This window comes from Abramis brama (genome assembly GCF_963993115.1).
Source record: "Abramis brama genome assembly, chromosome: 9".
NCBI lineage: Eukaryota > Metazoa > Chordata > Actinopteri > Cypriniformes > Leuciscidae > Abramis > Abramis brama.
The window spans coordinates 44,597,571-44,620,820 of record NC_139971.1 but is presented as its reverse complement, the minus strand read 5'-3'; the positions used below and the strand labels follow the sequence as shown (position 1 = coordinate 44,620,820).

General features: G+C 38.2%; 1 protein-coding gene across 1 annotated transcript in view; it reads left to right on the top strand.

Moving 5' to 3' along the window:
* Positions 1-22,399, top strand: part of thsd4 (thrombospondin type 1 domain containing 4) — a 46,593-nt gene extending 24,194 nt beyond the window's left edge. Inside the window, exons 8-18 of the mRNA XM_084124206.1 lie at positions 5,076-5,280; positions 9,337-9,512; positions 10,734-10,833; positions 11,890-12,075; positions 13,045-13,174; positions 14,949-15,150; positions 16,290-16,463; positions 16,790-16,963; positions 18,089-18,268; positions 18,901-19,129; positions 20,892-22,399. Coding sequence (XP_083980332.1) covers positions 5,076-5,280; positions 9,337-9,512; positions 10,734-10,833; positions 11,890-12,075; positions 13,045-13,174; positions 14,949-15,150; positions 16,290-16,463; positions 16,790-16,963; positions 18,089-18,268; positions 18,901-19,129; positions 20,892-21,022 — 1,887 coding nt within the window. The 3' untranslated portion in view covers positions 21,023-22,399. The remainder of the gene's footprint in view (positions 1-5,075; positions 5,281-9,336; positions 9,513-10,733; positions 10,834-11,889; positions 12,076-13,044; positions 13,175-14,948; positions 15,151-16,289; positions 16,464-16,789; positions 16,964-18,088; positions 18,269-18,900; positions 19,130-20,891) is intronic.
* Positions 22,400-23,250: the final 851 nt, after the last annotated feature.

Below are 23,250 nucleotides of genomic sequence, written 5' to 3'. Positions count from 1 at the left end.
GGGTCAGAGGTCATGCGTCGGGTCAGAGGTCATGCGTCGGGTCTGAGGTCATGGTTAGAGATCATGCGTCGGATCAGAGGTCATGCGTCAGGTCAGAGGTCATGCATCGGGTCAGAGGTCATGCGTCGGGTCAGAGGACACTCTTCGGCCAGAACTAGAGTCGCGTACAGCCGTTACAGGAAGCCAGTGTTTATAGTTTATAAAGTTATTAAATATGGATATTTTTCTTACAAGAATGCATGGCTTTGCTTCAGAAGGCCTTTATTAACCCCTGGAGTCGTATGGATTACTGTTATGATGGATGGATGGATGGATGCGCTTCATTCACTCCCATTATAAAGCTGGGAAGAGGAGGGCATATTTTTAATATAACTCTGATTGTGTTTGGCTGACAGAAGACAGTCATATACACTAGGATGGCTTGATTGTGAATAAATTATGGGGTAATTTTCATTTTTGGGTGAATTAACCCTTTAAGGTTGGGTTAGTAAATTTCTGGGTTCATAGATGCTTTGTTATATTGTTATAGTGTACGTCTTCATGCATCAGTCATGATGAACTGAATTTATAACGATGCCATGATATCACCGTTCTCGATTATTCCTTTCATAAATAGACGACACACATTGTGAAGTTTCCCGGCCGTCGGCAGATTAAGAGATCTGAGATCTGAGATCTCCTCGTGTCTGTTTGTTGGCTCTGTGAAAGAAACGCTGGATGGAAAGTGTTGATTGAAAGGCTTCCAGTCTGTCCATAAGCTTCTGGCTCCTGCAGTGCATCGTGGGAACTCGTGCAGCCCAGTGCATCGTGGGAACTCGTGCAGCCCAGTGCATCGTGGGAACTCGTGCAGCCCAGTGCATCATGGGAACTTGTGCAGCCCAGTGCATCGTGCAGCCCAGTGCATCATGGGAACTTGTGCAGCCCAGTGCATCGTGCAGCCCAGTGCATCGTGGGAACTCGTGCAGCCCAGTGCATCGTGGGAACTCATGCAGCCCAGTGCATCATGGGAACTCGTGCAGCCCAGTGCATCATGGGAACTCATGCAGCCCAGTGCATCATGGGAACTTGTGCAGCCCAGTGCATCGTGCAGCCCACTGCATCATGGGAACTCATGCAGCCCAGTGCATCGTGGGAACTCGTGCAGCCCAGTGCATCATGGGAACTCATGCAGCCCAGTGCATCGCGGGAACTCGTGCAGCCCAGTGCATCGCGGGAACTCGTGCAGCCCAGTGCATCATGGGAACTTGTGCAGCCCAGTGCATCATGGGAACTCATGCAGCCCAGTGCATCATGGGAACTTGTGCAGCCCAGTGCATCGTGCAGCCCAGTGCATCATGGGAACTCGTGCAGCCCAGTGCATCGTGGGAACTCGTGCAGCCCAGTGCATCGTGGGAACTCGTGCAGCCCAGTGCATCGTGGGAACTCGTGCAGCCCAGTGCATCGTGGGAACTCGTGCAGCCCAGTGCATCGTGGAAACTCGTGCAGCCCAGTGCATCGTGGGAACTCGTGCAGCCCAGTGCATCGTGGGAACTCGTGCAGCCCAGTGCTTCGTGCAACCAAGTGCATCATGGGAATTCGTGCAGCCCAGTGCATCGTGGGAACTCGTGCAGCCCAGTGCATCATGGGAACTCGTGCAGCCCAGTGCATCGTGGGAACTTGGTTCATCGCGGGAACTTGTGCAGCCCAGTGCATCGTGGGAACTCGTGCAGCCCAGTGCATTGTGGGAACTTGTGCAGCCCAGTTCATCATGGGAACTCGTGCAGCCCAGTGCATCATGGGAACTCGTGCAGCCCAGTGCATTGTGGGAACTTGTGCAGCCCAGTTCATCATGGGAACTCATGCAGCCCAGTGCATCATGGGAACTCGTGCAGCCCAGTGCATCGTGGGAACTTGGTTCATCGTGGGAACTCGTGCAGCCCAGTGCATCATGGGAACTCGTGCAGCCCAGTGCATCGTGGGAACTTGGTTCATCGCGGGAACTTGTGCAGCCCAGTGCATCGTGGGAACTCGTGCAGCCCAGTGCATTGTGGGAACTCGTGCAGCCCAGTGCATCATGGGAACTCGTGCAGCCCAGTGCATCATGGGAACTCGTGCAGCCCAGTGCATCGTGGGAACTTGGTTCATCGTGGGAACTCGTGCAGCCCAGTGCATTGTGGGAACTCCTGCATCCCAGTGCATCATGGGAACTCGTGCAGCCCAGTGCATCATGGGAACTTGTGCAGCCCAGTGCATCATGGGAACTCGTGCCGTCGGTGCTGAGAAGACGAGGCTCAGTGTACCAGATGTCGTATTTTCTTATTTATTGTATTTATTACATGACTGCAGAAAGACGACTTTAGGACACAAGCAACTGCATTTATGTATTTACTACAGAAGTTAGAATGTGAATTTTCAGTATAAAGAAGATCCAGGTGAATATGAGAATGTTGAACACACACACACACACACACACACAAAGAGCTGCTTTGTCTGAATCACCCGTAATAATTGTGATGGTTCAGTGGAGGGCTTGAAATATCAATAACTTCAGAAGAGTGTGTGTTCCACCGAGGGCATTGGTTTTGCACAAATGTGTGTGTTCTTCGTGTGTGAAGGTGCTTTTGTTTGAATTTGCCCATTATGGAGTGTAAAATATCCCGGGCCGCCTGTAACCGTAGCCTTCGGGTCAGTCCGACTGGTGAACCACAAACCCGAGTCGTTCAAAGACCTTTTACTGTGATGGACTTCAGAGAGGAGATTACATATCAGACACTCACATCCAGGCAGAAACTCGAGAGGTTTGGTGTTCCAGGAGATGATGATGATGATGTTTACATCTCTAGTCTTCACTATCATCTCAGAGCAGAAGCTGATGTGATGAACTACTGGAGAATCCACTTCATACATCCACTAAAAATCACCGAAACACCATCAGCTGTCGTTCAGCGGCGAGTCTGAAGGGAATTTTAGGAATGTTGAAATCCGTGTTTTGGTGTTTCTCCGGGTGCCAAACAGGCCGGATGTCCCACAGAGAGAGGAGAGGGAGAGAGAGAGAGGAGAGGAGAGAGAGTGAGAGAGAGAGATGAGAGAGAGAGTGAGAGAGAGAGAGAGATGAGAGAGAGAGAGAGAGAGAGAGAGAGAGGAGAGGAGAGGGAGAGAGAGAGAGGAGATAAAGTGTGAGAGAGAGAGAGAGAGAGATGAGAGAGAGAGAGGAGAGAGAGAGAGAGAGAGGAGAGAGAGAGAGGAGAGAGAGAGGAGAGGAGAGAGAGAGAGGAGAGAGAGTGAGAGAGGAGAGGGAGAGAGAGAGGAGATAAAGTGTGAGAGAGAGAGAGAGATGAGAGAGAGAGGAGAGAGAGAGAGAGAGGAGAGGAGAGAGAGAGAGTGAGAGAGAGAGAGGAGAGGAGAGAGAGAGAGAGAGAGGAGATAAAGTGTGAGAGAGAGAGAGAGGAGAGAGAGAGATAGAGAGAGAGAGAGAGAGAGAGAGAGGGAGGCTCTGGGAACGACATGACCTGGATTCAGGTCGGATGCTTCCTTCAGGTCCTCTTGGGAAGTTCCTACTTGCATCCCTGAAAGTCATTACTATCATTTGTATTTTGTGTCTGAAGGGATTTTGATCAAACTAAATGGATGTTATAATGATAACTATTGCAATAACGTTAACTATAATAACTATAACCAACTAAAACATTAAATAGAACTATAACGATAACTATATTTGCGTCCAGACCAAGAATGATAATTATAGCGATAACTACAAAAGTAATTATAACGGTAACTATAACGGAAACTATAACGGCAACTATAATAACTATATTGACTATAACAATAACGATAATTGTGTCCAGACCAAGAACGATCACTTACTGACAAACCGTTTGCCCCCCCGCCTCCACTGACCGCTGTGTGTGTTGTGTGTGTGTGTTGTGTGTGAATGCACTGATTGTGAATCTGTAGTGAGTCACTTGTACACTGGGCTGTGTTCTGGAGAGCTGAACTGGGTTTGACACTGGCTCCGGCTCCTGCAAGGGATTATGGGTGTTTGTGTCCGTCCCTCCCACAGGATCACCGGCTCCAAACTCTTTCCCTTTTCCTCACTCGCTCCTCTCTTGTCTTTTCACTCCCGTCTTTCTGCACCTGTTCACTAAACCCTGGATTTATGGAGTGCTGAAAAGAGAAATATATTCCCCGTCTCCAGCGCTGATGTCTGATTAATGTTCCGCCCACGTCAAACAGACGTATGAAAACAGACGCTCAGTGTTCGGGAGAGATCAAGCTGTCTAAACCATTAGCCAAACAAACTGATCACGTGATCACATCTTCATCACTCCGGTCTTACACACACACTACTGACCCCAGTGTAGCAGAGGTCACATGTGTGCGAGTTTAACCACCGGAGGAACCTCTTCATAGTTCCTAGAACTACTGGTGGATGTCGGCGTGTTTGTTCGCACCGCAGGAACTAGGAACGATTTTAGCTCTAGGAACTCCTTTTGGAGGAACTAATTTACTCCTACTCCAGAGTCGGTCTAAACCAGCGCTATAGGAACTACAGTGACGTTAGTGTTCTCTGATTGGCCGAACGCACGCGAAACACCAGCATCCGCCATTTTTAATAAAGGCTGTTTAAACACACAGATTATAGCCTATATATTTACTCCAGAAACTAACTCTACGAACATGTAAAACAGTGATAGATGGAGCTCTCAACCTTTACACTGAGGAGAAAACCCAACGCGACTTGAGGAGATCAAGAGAAACATGATTGGACATCAAACACACACATACGCTAATAACTCTTCATTACCGTCTACTTTATATGTATAACAGTTCTATCTAATAACGTATAAGATCGTAAACTAATGAACACGGAGAATGTGAGCGCTGTGTGTTCAGGCTCTGACATTCTCAACGACGTCAAAATAAAAGTCCCAACAACAAGCGTGTCTCACGTCACTTCAGAGTTCCTACTGGCGCTGCGAACGCAACCAGGAAAACATTCCTTGAGGAACCATTAGTTCTCGGGCTCGTTCCTAGAACTACTCAGTGCGAAAGCCCTGTATTAGAGGTCATTGATTTCTCTTGTGTTTCTGTGGCAGAGCGCCGGCTGCGACGACCTGTTGGGTTCTGGGAAGGTTCCTGATAAATGTGGCGTGTGTGGAGGGGATAACAGCGCATGCAAGCTCGTCTCGGGCCTGTTTCAACACAGCCTGGCCAAAGTGGGCTATCACAAGATCGTGGAGATTCCCCCGGGAGCCACCAAAATAAACGTCACGGAGATGGTGAAGAGCAGGAACTATCTGGGTGAGTGAAGGTCCATTCACTGCAAGAACGATAATGATAGCTAAAACTATAACGAAAACTAAAATAACTATAACGAAAACTATAATAACAATAACGAAAACTATAATGGTAACTAAAACTATAATGATAACTATAACGAAAACTATAATAGCTATAACGAAAACTATAATAGCTATAACGAAAACTATAATAACTATAACGACAACTATAACGGTAAATAAAACTATAATGATAACTATAACGAAAACTATAATAGCTATAACGAAAACTATAACGGTAAATAAAACTATAATGATAACTATAACGAAAACTATAATAACTATAACGACAACTATAACGGTAAATAAAACTATAATGATAACTATAACGAAAACTATAATAACTATAACGAAAACTATAATAACAATAACGAAAACTATAACGGTAACTAAAACTATAATGATAACTATAACGAAACTATAGCGATAACTAAAACTGTAACGAAAACTATAATAACTATAACGAAAACTATAATAGCTATAATGAAAACTATAATAACTATAACGAAAACTATAACGGTAAATAAAACTATAATGATAACTATAACGAAAACTATAATAGCTATAACGAAAACTATAATAACTATAACGAAAACTATAATACCTATAACGAAAACTATAATAGCTATAACGAAAACTATAATAACTATAACGAAAACTATAATAGCTATAACGAAAACTATAATAACTATAACGAAAACTATAATAACAATAACGAAAACTATAACGGTAACTAAAACTATAATGATAACTATAACGAAAACTATAGCGATAACTAAAACTGTAACGAAAACTATAATAACTATAAATAAAACTATAGCGATTACTATAACAATAACTGTATCTAAAACTATAACAAAAACTATTGCAATTACGATAACTATAATAACTAACAATAACTATAGCGATAACTATGATAACTTTAACGAAAAAATATACTGATAACTATAATTAAAACTATAACAATAACTACAACTATAAAAAACTATAATGAATTACGAAAACTATAGCAATTACGATAACTATGATAACTATAACAATAACTATAGTGATAATTGTGATAACTTTAATTAAAAAATATACTGATACGTAACTATAACTAAAACTAACAATAAGTACAACTAAAACTATAACGAAAAAAACCCTGCAAAACGAAAACTATAGCGATTACTATAACGGTAACTATAACAACTATACTGATAACTATAACGTAACTAAAACTATAACATTAACTATTACTGAAACTATAACGCAAACTATAATGATAACTATTACAACTATAACAATAATTATAGCAATATCTATAGCGATAACTGTACTGATAGCTATAACAGTAAGTATAGTGATTACTATGATGATAACTATAACAACTATAACAATAATTATAGCAATATCTATAGCGATAACTGTACTGATAGCTATAACAGTAAGTATAGTGATTACTATGATGATAGCTATAGTTTAGTTACAGTATACTCGGTGCCCTTTGCAATTACTTAGACCCGTTTCAAAGAAACATAGCAAAGGCAAAAACTATAATGAAGATAACTATAGCGATAACTATCACGATAAATATAATAACTATAATGAACGCCACTATGATAACTATAGCAATAACTATAGTAACTATATTACCATACCAAGAATGATAACTATAACTTTAATCATAGCTATAGTGATAACTACAAGCTGGAGCCGCTGCTTTAGGAGACTTTAAACCAGCGGCTTGTAAAAAACATCAGATCTGTTCAATTACAGCCCAGCTCAGACTCTGGGAAACGTGTATTTCAGTCTCTCGGTTCGTTAAAGTCCCAGACAGTGTGATAGACTGACGCTGAGAACGAGACTGGAAGTGAGCGACAGCATGAGTTTCACACAAACACACTCTCCTTCATTCACCCATCAGATCTGTGCTGGTTTCTCTGCTGGTTTCCAGTAGCTGATCACGCTGGTTCATGTGTATATAACATATATATTATAATAACTGCGCTTTATTCAATGACATATTGACATAGTGTCGTGTTAGCGCCCCCCTAAGTTAATAACTAATGATCTTCGCGACAGAAGTGAATCAATCAAAACTAACTTTATCTGGACAATAACTTTATTCTAGATCTGCTGTAAAGCCTGAACACTCTCTGTTACTGTAATCTCCTGTTATCACTGTAAAGCTGCTGTGATTGTTAAATTGTTAAATTTAATTTCAAATTAATTTTAAATTTTAATTTCTCTATATTGTTAAAGCGCTGTATAGATGAAGGAGACTTGACTTGACAAACTCAGTTTTCTCACAGTGTCCGTTTCTCCCTCTCCTGATTTATGAGCCTCAGGATTCAATAAACCGCGCACTAGTGTTGCTTTCGTCAACGAAAATTATGACGAAATATTGTCGTCAACGAACCGTTATCACCTGACGAAAACGAGACGAGACTAGACGTAAATGCATGGTCATGTGACGATGACTAAAATACATGTATAATGCAATATCGTTGACGAATAAAAACGAGACTAAATGTGGTTTACAAAATAAAAACTATGCTAAAATGTCTTTTCATTTTCGTTGACCAAAACGAGACGAGACGAAATGTAATGTCACGACGAATGAGAGAGTTGTGCGTGAACCCATAGCTTTGTCGGCTTTAAATTCTGGATTGCGATCTGGTCACCCGATTATCAGCGAATTTAACCATATATTACTCCATTAGTTATTCTATTAAAATGTCTCATTGATATATTTGACACATTCATAATCATTACTTTTGCTGGTTCTTTGTGACAGCTGTTATGTGCGTTATTGGCAGCGTCTTTTGTTACATGTCACCGCATCAGCGCCAGAACATGGAGATTTTATTTTAGAGTAGATATAATCGCACAACCTATTCGATATTTTATAATTAAATAAACTAATCGAATATCCCAAAATCGTGACTCATCCCTGCATGGAATCTCTTGTTTCTTTTCCCAAATCTTCACTCACGTCACGTCTCACCCATTTTCTAAAGGTATTATAAACGTTTCTTGGTTCGCTTTTAATTAGGCCTATTATATTCGTATTCTTTACTGTGGTAAAGTAGAAAAACGCTGTAGGACAGATAGCCTACATTTGTACTTGCATGTCAAATTCTTTTTAACACAGTTTGTGCTTGTTATATTAGACATTGGGCGCGAGTTTAGTTGTAAAGCGCGTTTGACACGTGTGGATGATTTTTAGTTTCACTTTCTCTGGCAGCGCAATCTCAAACACAGCCTAAATATCTCGCCCTTGTGGAGGATAAAATTCGCTCTTCAAACCAATTTACATCAAGTAGAAAACACGAAGATATCATAAAGAGATCGATATCTTCGTGTTTTCCTGCTCTTGTCCCACATCCCTCTCAAAGCGCAGAGTGTATCACGCGTCTTTGTGTGGAAATATAAAACGAGTTTTTTTTTTTTTTTTTATAACCCCCCAACCACCGCCGGTAGTTGGTCCATTACCGCGGTGGTAAAAAAAAACTGCCACCGTCACAGCCCTAAATATAGGCCTACTAAATAGCCTATAATAAGATAGCCTTGTTTGAAATTCTATATTGACTGGGTTAAATAGAATCGCATTACTAAAAAGAGACTAAAATACAATTTTCATTGACTAAAACTAGACTAAAATGTCATCAGTTTTCGTTGACTAAAACTAGACTAAAATGTCATCAGTTTTCGTTGACTAAAACTTGACTAGACTAAAAAGAGTATGAATGTGACTAAAACTAATAAAAACTAAAATGACAGCCTGACACAAAGACTAGACTAAAACTAAAATTAAAACAGGCCGCCAAAAACAACACTACCGCGCACGCCAATGCAAAGATGAGCCGGGCGATGTCCTCGGGTCACTGAACGTGTGTTAGCTCACATGTGTCCGTCAGCGAGGGGTCCGAGTTTTATTTGCATGTCAGCGTGTGTTAGAAGCACCGTTAGTCAGCAACAATAACTCTGACCAGCTCCTGTGTGTGTGTGTGTGTGTGTGTGTGTGTGTGTGCAGCTCTGCTCAGTCGGTCTGGCCGATCCATTATTAATGGAAACTGGGCCATCGACCGTCCAGGAATGTATGAGGGAGTGGGAACGATGTTCATGTACCGACGGCCCAATGAGATCAGCAGCAGAACCGGAGAGTCGCTCCTGGCCGAGGGCCCGACCAATGAGATCCTGGATGTTTATGTGAGTGACACTTCAACACCTGATAGCGGGATTTCTGGAACCCAATGCTATGTTATTGCAATATAATACTGAATTATTAATATAATGTTTATTATTATTATGGTAATATTATAATACGTTTTTATTTATTTAATTATTTTAATGAATTACATTTATTAATTATTTATTAAATGTATTAATTTTAATGATTATATATATTTTTTTATTAATTCAATAATTTTATTTTTTTGTATTATTGTTATTATAAATTATTATTATTATAAATATATTGTTTTTTATTTTATCAAATTGTATTATTACATTTATTAATAATATTTATATATCAATAACATTTATCAATGTATTAATTTAATTAATTATATTTATTATTTTATTAATTACAGTATTTTATTATTATTATCATTATTATTGCTGTTGTATTAATTTTATTAATATAAAATAAATGCATTAATATTATAATTTGTTGTAATAATTATATTAATGTTATTATAAATATATTAATACTATTATTTATTATTACCATTATTATTAATAATAATAATAATCATATTATTATACATATATTAATACAATAATGTATTATTAATAATATTATAATTACTTTTGTTGTTGCAGTTTTACATATAAATGTATTTATTTAGCAGATTTTAGCCGATTATTTTATAGCAGTGACTTTTAAATGAGGAATAATCTCGCCTCATTGAGACCCTGAAGGTTTGAAACATGACGAGAAACTGAACGCTCGCTGGAGTGTGTGTCTGACCGACTTCAGGACGATTACACGGCTCACACTGATCCAGATCAACCTCAGCCTTTACTGAGCCAGAACTCTGCAGGAACACTGAAGCTGCCAGTCGTTTCAGTCTCACTTCATCCTGATGGTCCCTTTAACACATTCTGATGACTATAAGTAATGTTTCACATACATGTCTACTATCTCTCATTAGACTGTTAGTAGAGTATTAGTAGAGTATTAGTAGACTGGTAGGATTAGGGTTAGAATAAGTTGACATGTACTTGCAAAATTACTTATAGTCAGTAGAATGTCTTTTGGAGGACGATCACAATAAAGAGTTGCAGATATTAAGCAGACAGCACTAATACTCTAATGAGAGTGAGTAGACATGTAGTTGTGAAGTGTCTTATAGTCAACAGAATGTTCAAAAGGGACCATCCAAATAAAGTGTTGTAGTTTCTCCTCATCCCTGATGTGTGTCTCAGATGATCTACCAGCAACCCAATCCCGGCGTCCATTACGAGTTCCTCATGCCGTCAGAGAACGCAGTCGAAGCCCAGCGTCCTGGAGAGAACCGGCTGGACGGTGAGTCGAGGTTCTGTTTGTCCGGAGCGGGCGGGAAGTGGGGGTGCTGGAGCAGATTTTTGTTCATTTACAGTCGTGCTCAGAATTAATCATACCCCGGGTAAATATGATCAAAAATGGCTGTAAAAAATAAATCTGCATTGTTTATCCTTTTGATCTTTCATTCAAAAAATTGGCAAAAATCAAACATTTCATTGAAGTAAAAGAATTGAAATTGGGGGGGAAATCACATTATGAAATTAATGTTTTTCTCCAAAACACGTTGGCCACAATTATTCATACCCCTAGAATTTTTTATGAATAAAATATCTCTGAAGTATATTCCCATTAATATTTGCCTTTTTTAGCACACCAGGGGGACTATGAGCATGAAATTGTCCAGCTATGACTTCTTGTTTCACAGGAGTTTAAATATGAGGAAACACAAAGGCCAAATTTGTGTTTTAGCATTTAGTAATTTAGTTGTAATAAACACTTCAAGTGGGCTATTTAAAAAGAGTTATTTATATGTTAAACCATGTTTTTTAAAACATACGCGCAGAGTGTGACGTCATATTGTGTGTGCGTAGAAATAATTCTGCTCAAAAATAAAAATTCGTCCGCAGCCGCTCAAAAAAACTAATTCGTCCTCAGCCGCTTACATTTTAGTTTTTTTATTCGTCCGCAGCCGCTCCACTCCTGAGCGCCAGTCCGCCAGTCCGCCGTGAGCGTTGTGTAAGTACTGTAGGCACTCGGCGGGTTTTTGTGTTCATTTCTATTTCCTGTCGCTGTGCACGCTCTGTTATTGTAAGGCTTACGGTATGTCCCGTAGACCGGTCCGTTGCATTACGATAAAGCCGTTTCAATAATGTCATAAATGTGATGTGCAGTCGAGTTCGGGTGTGTGTGCTGTTCTCATCTATATGCTTGCTGTGATTCGCGGAGCTTTGACGAGTTTTATAGACATTGTTTCTTATTCATAAGTGGTGAAAATCTCTATTGCCTTTTATTCCCTATATGCATTTCCCATGTGAAAATGACAGCATTCTGTTCTCTGGATCTTGTGTTGCTCCACAGTAAATGTTGTGAACGGTCAGACGGGTCCTGATGCGAACGGCCGGTCGACCCTGGAGGGTCACGAGGGGTCAGGGGTCAAGTCCATCCCAGATAATCAGCTTCCCGAAGCTCCGCCTCCAAACCGAGTGCGAGAGTATAACTGGAAGCTCAGCGGCTCCACAGACTGCAGCGCCTCCTGTGGCAGAGGTCAGAAATACACTGTTGAGTGATTCATTCATGAATCTAAAGCCCTGTTCAGACGGCACTAGTGACGGCGATGCGTAAATCGAGTTACTCTCCCACTTCTGCTGGTTTACTGAGATCTCTTAACCCGTGCGAACTGGCCATTAATATTACAGACGTCCTGTGGTAACATTACATCACTCCAACTACCCTTGTAAAGCTAATCCCGTCCGAATAGCGAATAGGGCTTCAGGCTACGTCTACATTAATCCGGATTCATTTGAAAACGGCGTTTTCGTTTAAAAGCGCTCTCCGTCCACACTAGCGTTTCCAGGCGTCTCAGTGCGGATGAGAAACTTTTGGAAAACGCCTGAAAACGCTAAATTCACCTTTACTGCGCATGCTTAAACCCGCACTAAAGCTCACTGAGATGAGACAGATGGGAAAATTAATAAATAAAATGATCGCACGATTCTTCTGACAGGGAAATTTTATTTAGCATAATATCTCATCATTCACTGATGCGTCCAGGCCGATCTCACTCTCCATTATATGTTTGGTCTAAAACGCTAAAACTGCTCTCATGTTTAGCAAATGTGAGTAAATTTGCAGGACTGTGATATGAAGAGCAAAGTAACATATTTCAGCACATAACTCAGTACCAGTATAAACATGAATATCTATTGGAACAATATACGTCACATGACTAAACTTACATCATCGTTTGTAAACACCTCCGTTTTGACAGTCCACACTACAGCGCTAAAACACCGTTTTCAAGTTTATCCACTTTGGAGAGCGATTTCAAAAAGCCATTTGCATTAATAAAAACGCCGTCTCACTGTGGACTGAAGGCCAGAACAGAGAGAAAGATGCGTTTCCAAACGAAAACGTGTTAGTGTGGGCAAGGCCTAAAGAAGAACATCCGGGCTCGTTGTGTAATGCATTTGACGCTGGATTTGTGCAACACCTGAATGTGTTCCTGGTTTGCAGGGAGCAGGTACACAGTGTTCGTGTGTGTTCATCGGGTCACTCACACACACGTGCCGATCGGTCTGTGTGACAGCAACACCAAACCCAGCGTTCAGGAGGAGCCGTGCAACGTCCAGCCCTGTCCTGCTTTGTGAGTCTCGTGTGTTTCTTCAAGTATAGTTTAGCTCCAGGTAGTGTTCTAGAGGTCCAAAAGAACTGATTATCTGGGCCGGATTTGAAGAACCGTGCAGTAAATGATGTTGTGTGACAGTCGTTTGGCTTATACTGACATCCAGTGGTGTAAATGCAGCATTGAGTCTAGTCTAGGCACACTGAAGTCTATAGTGCTGGAGCAGTTTCAGAGCTGGCCGATGTGAGGATCTATAACCGTGATACGAGTGATCCTCTGGATTTAGATCTAGATGCAGTATTTATAGTGTGGTCTAGAACAATATCAGTGCAGCAGTGACTCAAAAACTACTGAGAGATCAAGACAAGTAAGAGATTTAGTTCCATTAAGATATTTAAATATATATTTTTTTTCGATTCTAGATTTAAATATTTTTGTTTTTGTTCGATTATAGACTTACATTTAGCCGTCCTTAAATGTTGTCGTTTTTGTTCAATTCAGAGATTTAAATATTATCGTTTTTGTTTGATTTAGAGATTTAAATATTATCGTTTTTGTTACATTCAGAGATTTAAATATTGTCGTTTTTGTTCCATTCAGAGATTTAAATATTATCGTTTTTGTTTGATTTAGAGATTTAAATATTATCGTTTTTGTTCCATTCAGAGATTTAAATATTATCGTTTTTGTCCCATTAAGAGATTTAAATATTGTCGTTTTTGTTTGATTCAGATATTTAAATATTGTCGTTTTTGTTACATTAAGAGATTTAAATATTGTCGTTTTTGTTTGATTCAGAGATTTAAATATTATCGTTTTTGTTCCATTAAGAGATTTAAATATTATCGTTTTTGTCCCATTAAGAGATTTAAATATTGTCGTTTTTGTTTGATTCAGAGATTTAAATATTGTTGTTTTTGTTCCATTCAGAGATTTAAATATTGTAGTTTTTGTTTGATTTAGAGATTTAAATATTGTCGTTTTTGTTTGATTTAGAGATTTAAATATTATCGTTTTTGTTCCATTAAGAGATTTAAATATTATCGTTTTTGTCCCATTAAGATATTTAAATATTGTCGTTTTTGTTCCATTAAGAGATTTAAATATTATCGTTTTTGTTCCATTAAGAGATTTAAATATTATCGTTTTTGTCCCATTAAGAGATTTAAATATTGTCGTTTTTGTTCCATTAAGAGATTTAAATATTGTCGTTTTTGTTTGATTCAGATATTTAAATATTGTCGTTTTTGTTCCATTCAGAGATTTAAATATTGTCGTTTTTGTTTGATTCAGATATTTAAATATTGTCGTTTTTGTTCCATTCAGAGATTTAAATATTGTCGTTTTTGTTTGATTCAGAGATTTAAATATTGTTGTTTTTGTTCCATTCAGAGATTTAAATATTGTCGTTTTTGTTTGATTCAGAGATTTAAATATTGTCGTTTTTGTTCCATTCAGAGATTTAAATATTGTAGTTTTTGTTTGATTTAGAGATTTAAATATTATCGTTTTTGTTCCATTAAGAGATTTAAATATTGCCGTTTTTGTTCCATTCAGAGATTTAAATATTATCGTTTTTGTTCCATTAAGAGATTTAAATATTATCGTTTTTGTTCCATTAAGAGATTTACATATTGTCGTTTTTGTTTGATTTAGGGTTTTAAATATTGTTGATTTTTTTAGTTAAATATTGTCAGGTTTGTTCCGTTTAGAGATTTGTCTTCAGACGTCACTACAGTCACGTAATGACACGACCTCTTCTGACTGGTGTGTGTGTGTGTGTGTGTGTGTTCAGCTGGGACATTGGCGAGTGGTCGGAGTGCAGTAAGACGTGTGGTTTGGGTCTTCAGCATCGCCAGGTCTTGTGTCGTCAGGTGTACGCCAACCGCACGCTGAACACACACACCAGCCGATGCCGCGCGGAGCGGCCCGAGACCAGCAGCACCTGCCAGCTGAAGATCTGCAGCGAGTGGCAGATCCGCTCGGACTGGAGTCCCGTGAGTGACAGCTGTCAGTCACAGCCCCTCCTCCCCGCTGATTGGCCACACACGTGAGGACTCTGAGCGACAGCCTATCAGCGGGGGCAGTGGGCGGAGCTTTGGACTCGTTTGGGTTTGATACCTGCAATAAAACACTAGTCAAGTCAAGTCAGCTTTATTTATATAGTGCTTTTAACAATACAGACGCTTTACAGAGATAACAGGAAAATAATCCAACAAAGTTTGTTTCTTGAAGAAATAGCGTCACAGTCCAGCTTAAGTAAGTTCAGTGATGGCTCATTTTTGTTGTAAAAAAGTTATTAATTTAGTTCATTAATCTAAATAGCCTCTCTGGAGAAAACATCGATGTCATCGTCCAGCTCAGTTCAGTTCTCATATAATGGTGTCAGTGCAGGAGATCAGTAATATTGTTGAATATTAAATTAAATGTCCCCGACTAAGCAAGACAAAGGCGAAGAAAGGCGACAAAGGCGGAAAGGAAAGTCTCATTAGTAGGGTACAAGTAAAACTAAAAACACACACACATGCTTTACTGTGGCAGTTCCAAATTTCAACCATGAGGTAGAAGCATAGACTGTATCAAAATATGGACGTAGTGTCCGAGACGTCAGGTTTCTGAAGAGCGTTTCTGAAGGCCAAAGTGGGCGGAGCCGGCCGTCGCCATCTTGGCAGCGTCACTCCTGGATAAACGGAAATGTGCAGCGAGGCGGATTAGCTGAGGTGACGTGACGCTAACAGACAGCAGACAAACGGCTAGCAGTGACATCAGTGGCAATCCACCTGTCACTCAAGTGGCCACGCCCTTAATTATGCAGAACTTTAGGGCTTAATATAATTTAAACGGATGAGTTATATAAAAATTCCCCCCCCTCACAGTCGTCATGAAGGGCAAGATTAGCTTTATAGACCAAAACCACTTTTAGTACCAGACTGTAAACGTGTTTTTCTGCTGTAAAGTTGGGCATTTTAACACAGGGGTTTATGGGTAATGACCCTCTTCTGCAGCCGGCCTCTAGTGGCCAGTGGATGAACTGCAGTTTAAGTCTCTCAGTGTTGGACTCAAGAGAGAGAGACCGGAAGGTTGCCGCTTGGTTAGAAGCATCTGTGCATTAGTGTGTGTGTGTGTGTGTTGTCAGTGTTCTGTGCCCTGCGGCGTGGGTCAGAGGTCACGTGAGGTGCACTGTGTCAGTAATGTTGGTGATATCGTGGCAGACGACGAGTGCAACATGAAACTGCGTCCCAGTGACGTGGAAAACTGTGACGCGGGTCCGTGTTCGAAGAGCTGGTTCTTCAGCGAGTGGAGCGCTCGGGTGAGTCACGCTAGACTGGCTTCTGATGGCGCTGCACGATTATAGCAATTTCCATGTAATCGCTCTTAAACCGATTTGGCTTATCACGATTTTGAAATCGCCAAGTCTGAGATTATTTGTAATGTGCAGCTCGTCAGTGACGTACGGCTCAGTAAACGCGGCTCACTCTGAAAGCACTGTGAGTTCGAGTCGCTTATAACGTGCATTTGAAAAAGCAAAATCAAATCGCCAAATCACGTTCGGTTTCATTGCGATTAATCGTGCAGTCCTAGTTTCTGATCAGGTGTGTGTGGCTGCGCTGACTCTCGTGTGTGTGTGTTCGGCAGTGCTCTGCGGACTGTGGCGTGGGTCTGCGGACTCGTAGTGTTGTGTGTCTCAGCGATCACACCAGCGCTCTGCCTCTGGAGGACTGCGGGTCCGATCGGCCAGTCGAGACTCAGTCCTGCAACAGCGGCCCCTGCGAGAGCCACACCGAGTGGGTCACCGGGCCCTGGACTCAGGTACGGCCCTCAGGATAACCCTGTGCTGGTCAGATCAGGGCCCTGGACTTAACAAAATACATTAAATTATAAAAATGCTAAATTAATATATATGATATTAAAATAAAACATTTACTAAAAACTAACTAAATCACAAAAAGAAAAAGTTATTTTAAAATTAAAATAATAATAATAATAATAATAATAATAATAATAATAAAAATAAACAAATATTCAATCCTAAAAATGCAAAATTAAAATAAATTATATTAAAATAAAACAATAAAAATAAAACATTTACTAAAAATATATTAAATTATAAAAATACCTAAATTAAATCATACAAATGCAAAATTAATGTACACGATTTTAAAATAAAAACTACCAAGATAAACACTTACCAAAATGCATTAAATTATAAAAATGCTAAATTAATATAAATTATATTAAAATAAAACATTTACTAATATTTTTAAATAAAAAGAATAATAACACTTACAATAAAATTATTAAATCATAAAAATACAAAATTAATATAAATGATTGTAAAATAAAAACGATAAAAATACATACTTAGAAAACATTTATTAAATCACAAAAATGCAGAATTAAAATAAATGATTTTAAAAATAAAAAGAATAATAATAAACACCATTTATTAAATCATAAAAATGCAAAATTAAAATAAATAATTGTAAAATGAAGCAATCAAAATAAATACTTGCTAAAATGTAGTATATTATAAAAATGGTAAATTAATATAAATGATTTTATAATACATTTTAAATTTTAAGATGAATAAACAATCAAAATAAACACAAAAAAAAAAACTGAATCCTAAAATGCAAAAATTATTTTAAAATAAAAACTACATAAACAATTACTAAAAATGCTAAATGAATGAATGCTAAACTAATTAGGCTAATTGAATCATAAAATGCTAAATGAATGAATGCTAAACTAATTAGGCTAATTGAATCATAAAATGCTAAATGAATATAAATTATTGACATTAATTTCTGGGTTTGGGAAAAGTTTGTGAATCCCTGTTTGAGATGATGGTGCATTGGTCTTGTGTTGGTGTGTTCATGAGCGGTGTGTGTGTGTGTGTGTGTGTGTGTGTGTGTGTGTGTGTGTGTGTGTCAGTGCTCAGCGGAGTGTGGCGTGGGCAGTCAGCACAGGGCAGTGGTGTGTCTGATGAGCTCAGACGAGGGTTTCTCGGTGATGCCGGCGTTCGAGTGTTCGTCTCTAGACCGACCGATCAGCCAGAAGAACTGCTTCATCAAAACCTGCGCAGCAAAGTGGTTCCACACCGACTGGAGCACGGTGAGACACACACACACACACACACACACACACACACACACACTCACACACACACACACATCCACACCCACTGAGACATACACACACGGAGACACACACACACACACACACACACACACATCCACTGAGACACACACACACAGAGACACACACACACACACACACACACACACACACACATCCACTGAGACACACACACACAGAGACACACACACACACACACACACACACACCCACACACACTCACACACACACACACACACACATCCACACCCACTGAGACATACACACACGGAGACACACACACACACACACATCCACTGAGACACACACACACACACACACACACACACACATCCACACCCACTGAGACATACACACACGGAGACACACACACACACACACATCCACTGAGACACACACACAGAGACACAGACACACACACACGTCCACTGAGTGACACGCACCTGTATATTCAAACGTCCTATTACCATACAGTGTCTTACACTTACATAGATTCAAATCCACAATACTGTGTCTAGTATAGTGTCCATGTGTTGCATTAACCCGAGAGAAATATGAGTTAATATATATTATTCTGTTGTTCTGTGTTGATGTTTGCATGTATCCAGTGCTCGAAGTCGTGTGAGTCCGGTTACCGTGTGCGAGAGGTGCGCTGTCTCTCTAATGATCACATGACCAGCAGTCTCTCTGATGATCACATGACCAGCAGTCTCTCTGATGATCACATGACCAGCAGTCTCTCTGATGATCACATGACCAGCAGTGACCGCTGTGAGCAAACACTAAAGCCCCACGAGAGGGAGGAGTGTAACCCTGAGCCTTGCCTTCCTCTGATTGGTCAGTTCCTTCATGAATATATAAATATCAAGTGGCAAGATCAAACCAAAATCAAAAGAAAGAAACATTATTTTGCATATAGAACATAATTATTTTTTTATTAAAAAAATTATATATATATATATATTAGGGCTGTCAAAGTTAGCGCGTTAATAACGCGTTAACGCAAAATCATATTAACGGTACTAATTTCTTTAACGCGCGATTAACGCAGCGCATATTTTCTGTTTGACCCGTGGCCCAACCCCTAGTTGGAGAAATGGAGATACACCGTGTTGGCAACTTAGCGACATTGCAGACCCCTTTAGCGATTTTTTTTCCTTCAACAAAGCGCCCAAACCTTATTTAGTTTCTGAGAATCTACCAGTAGCCTACCGCCGGTACTGCTCTCTCAGCACACACGCGCGCGCGCCTCTCTCTCTCTCTCTCTCTCTCTCTCTCTCTCTCTCTGCGTCTTGCGCGGAGGAGCAGCGCTTTAATTCAGTTAAACAGATATTATGTTGCTTCTCTAATTTTACAAATATACACGGATATTGTCTTTAGCTTATGTGTATTTGATTTCACCAGACGATGGCTCGATTATCAGAATTTTTGTGCAGATTAACGTCTTGGAAGGGAGAGCTGGTTATGTTTATTGGGTCGCGTTTCAGTCACCATTTCAAATTCATTCCGCTGTTTGACAACAGAAACAGTAAAATATACCAATGAAAACAGTTTTATTGAGAATTTAGCTTCATCAAAATGGGCACAGAGAGAGACAAACTACAATGTAATAATAAATGCTAAATGTACATTTAGCATTTTCAGAAGAGCTGCCCTGTCATGCAAAAATCTAAAAAAAAATTGTTAGTAAATTGCTCAGTGCAAAGAAAGAGAAGTAATGGGAACCTGGCATTTCTTTGTTCTTTCTACATGTGTCTAATAGACATGAACAAGTTCTTTGAAAAAACATCTATGACCTTTGAAACATGTCTCGTCTTCATGCTCTATATTGACTATGGTTTCAATAATAAACATACATTTGCATAAAGCATCTATATTTATCCATGCCCACGTTGATTAGAGTATTACAAACTTGAAAAGTATTAATTTAAGGCATATTTAGAACAAATAAAAAAATGTGCGATTAAATGCAATTAATCACGAGTTAACTCACGACAATCATGTGATTAATCGATTAAAATTTTTAATCGATTGACAGCCCTAATATATATATTATATATACACTGTATTTTGCAAACAGTTTTTTGAAAATTTGAAAAACAAATATTAAATATATATATATATATATATATATATATATATATATATATATATATATATATATATATATAACTGTATTTTGCGTCTAAAAATGTAAAGATAATTATAAAATCTAAAAATAATTATATATATTTTTTTAAATAAATACATTTATAAAAAATGTATTTATATAAACTGTATTTTGTATGTAGAATTTATATATGTATATAAATATATATATTAACTATTTTGCATATATATTACAATATTATATATAATTATATATATATATATATATATATATATATTTGTTTTTAAATAAATAAATAAATAAATGTGTGTGTGTGTATATATATATATATATGTGTGTGTGTGTTTATATATATAAACTGTATTTTGCATGTAGAAATTTAAAATAAATGTTTAAATATATATATTTAAATAAAAAATATATGTATTTTTTTATGCTGTGACCTGAACATGATTTGGTGAGTATCTGTTTAATTTCTGTGTTTTGCAGATGAAAAGTGTCGTGATAAATACTTCAACTGTAACGTGGTGGTCCAGGCCCGTCTCTGCGTGTACGACTACTATCAGACGGCGTGTTGCGCGTCCTGCAGGCGTGCGGAGAACACGAGACGCCGACCCTGAGGACACACACCGCCTCGAACACGGACTCCCTCCCAGAGCGAGAGACATTACAGACCAACCGCTCGGGAGAACCCGCTGAACTGCGCCTGTGGTTCTCCGGCCGGAACCCAAACCCAGCGTGAAACTCTAGAGATCTCGACAGGATCACATCAGGTGCCGTGTGTCAGTGTCACGAACTGTACGAAACACAGGGAAAATACACGGAGTGTGTGTCACTGTATTAACAGCCAGTTCAGTTCTGTTCAGTTCTGTTCAGTTCTGTTCTGTTCACACTGCGTGGATTTAATCTGAATTCAGTCGTGGAATTCCCTAAAACTGCAGTGTGAACGTGTTCAGATCCGGTTCCTCAGTTCAGAAACACAGCAGTCAGATCTCAGCTAACAGGGAACGTTCCCAAAGTTATGAACAAACGTTCCTCCTGTAACGTTAATATAACGTTCGTTCAATGTTAACATTTAAAAACCTGGATGTCAGAGAACATTAAACGAGAATTAAACGTGTTAAAGTCCTGTTAAAACTCATCTTTGATCACCAAAATTACATATTTAAACGTTTTTTCCTTTTCCTTCATGCCTTAAAATATCTTGAATGTAACTCGACACCCTTGCCTCATTTAGTATGCGTGGTTCTATGAATATGCAAATGAGCCCCGCCTCCACTCACTCACTCAGCTCAGAGATCCACTGGTTGACGATCACACGTTGATCTGATTGGTTACAAGGTAGTTTGTGACGTCAGAAACACCAGCGATTTCAAAGCGTGTTTTTGAGACTGTCTTTGGTTCACTGCAGTTTTAAGGAGGAAATACTCAGCAATGGAGTCGACTTATGAATTTACACATGGTTTGTCTTAAAGCACATTAAAAACACCACATAGACACATAAACTACATTAAACGCTGGATTTACACCACAGGGGGACTTTAATAACCTAAAAATAATGTATTTACAAAATACGACTCACAAATGTGTAAGCTTATTCACGTTCACAAACAAAGTTTATATATTCACAAACTGATTCATGTTCACAAAATTAGATTCAGAAATGCGAAGCTCATTTCTGAATGTTTGAGGCTTTCTTTTAGCCAATCAGATGTGGGTTTTCCATCCAGCCAATCATCAGAGCTTTGAATCAAGAAGCAAAATGTGCCTTGATTAATTTTGAGACAATTTTAGCTCCATAATAATAACAACACAAATGAAAAGAGCTTTGAGCTGACATGATCACAGGCAGTCGTATGATTTATTGTACTAGCGTGTATTTATATTTTGAACACATTCATTTTTGTAGTTTTGAAACAGATTTGTTGACATCTTCATACTCGTTGAGAACCGTTGAGCTGTATCTTTTTACTCATTATAAACATGAATAAAGTCTAAAGTTGAATTCTGTTGATCTGAGTGAATCTTCAGAAGAATCAGGGGTTTTTAAACTGGGGTCCTGGGAAAAGGAAGATTAAACTAACTAATGTAGCATAAATACATTTGAATATATTACAATTTTTTTTTAAATAATTGAATAAATATTTATTTCAACAAATAAGTTAATGAATCTGATTAAAATGAATACATTTATAATGATAAATGAATAATACCAATTAATAATACCAAATATTTTTTTAATTTTAATCAGATTTCAGATTATTTATTTTAATCAGATTTATTTATTTATTATTTATTTAAATAATTGGATAAATATGCATTTAAATAAGTTAATAAATCTGATTAAAATGAATACATTTATAATGATAAATAAATAAAGACAATTTTATGTAAAGAAAAATAAAATGAATAAACTAAAATATTTTATTAAAATAAGTTGATAAAAATAAATGAAATTGTATTAATAAATCATACATCTAACAGTATAGTTAGTAGAAAAAATGCAATGATGTAAATAAATTAAACATGATAAAATATAAAAAATATAAAAAAATATAAAAAATAAATATTTGAAATAAACATTTTATGTAAATAAATAAATAAATAACTTTATTACAATAATAAAACATGACTAAAATAAATACATTTGTTTTTTTTTAAAATGATGAAAGAAATCATGATCATTAACACATTTGATTGAAATGAATTGATTAAAATAAATCAAAGTTGATGTAAATAAAAAGTAAATAAACAAAAATAAATAAAAAAACATGATTGAAATAAATCAATTTGATTAAAATAAATAAAAATGGATTTCAATAAATAATAATACATTTGACTAAAATAA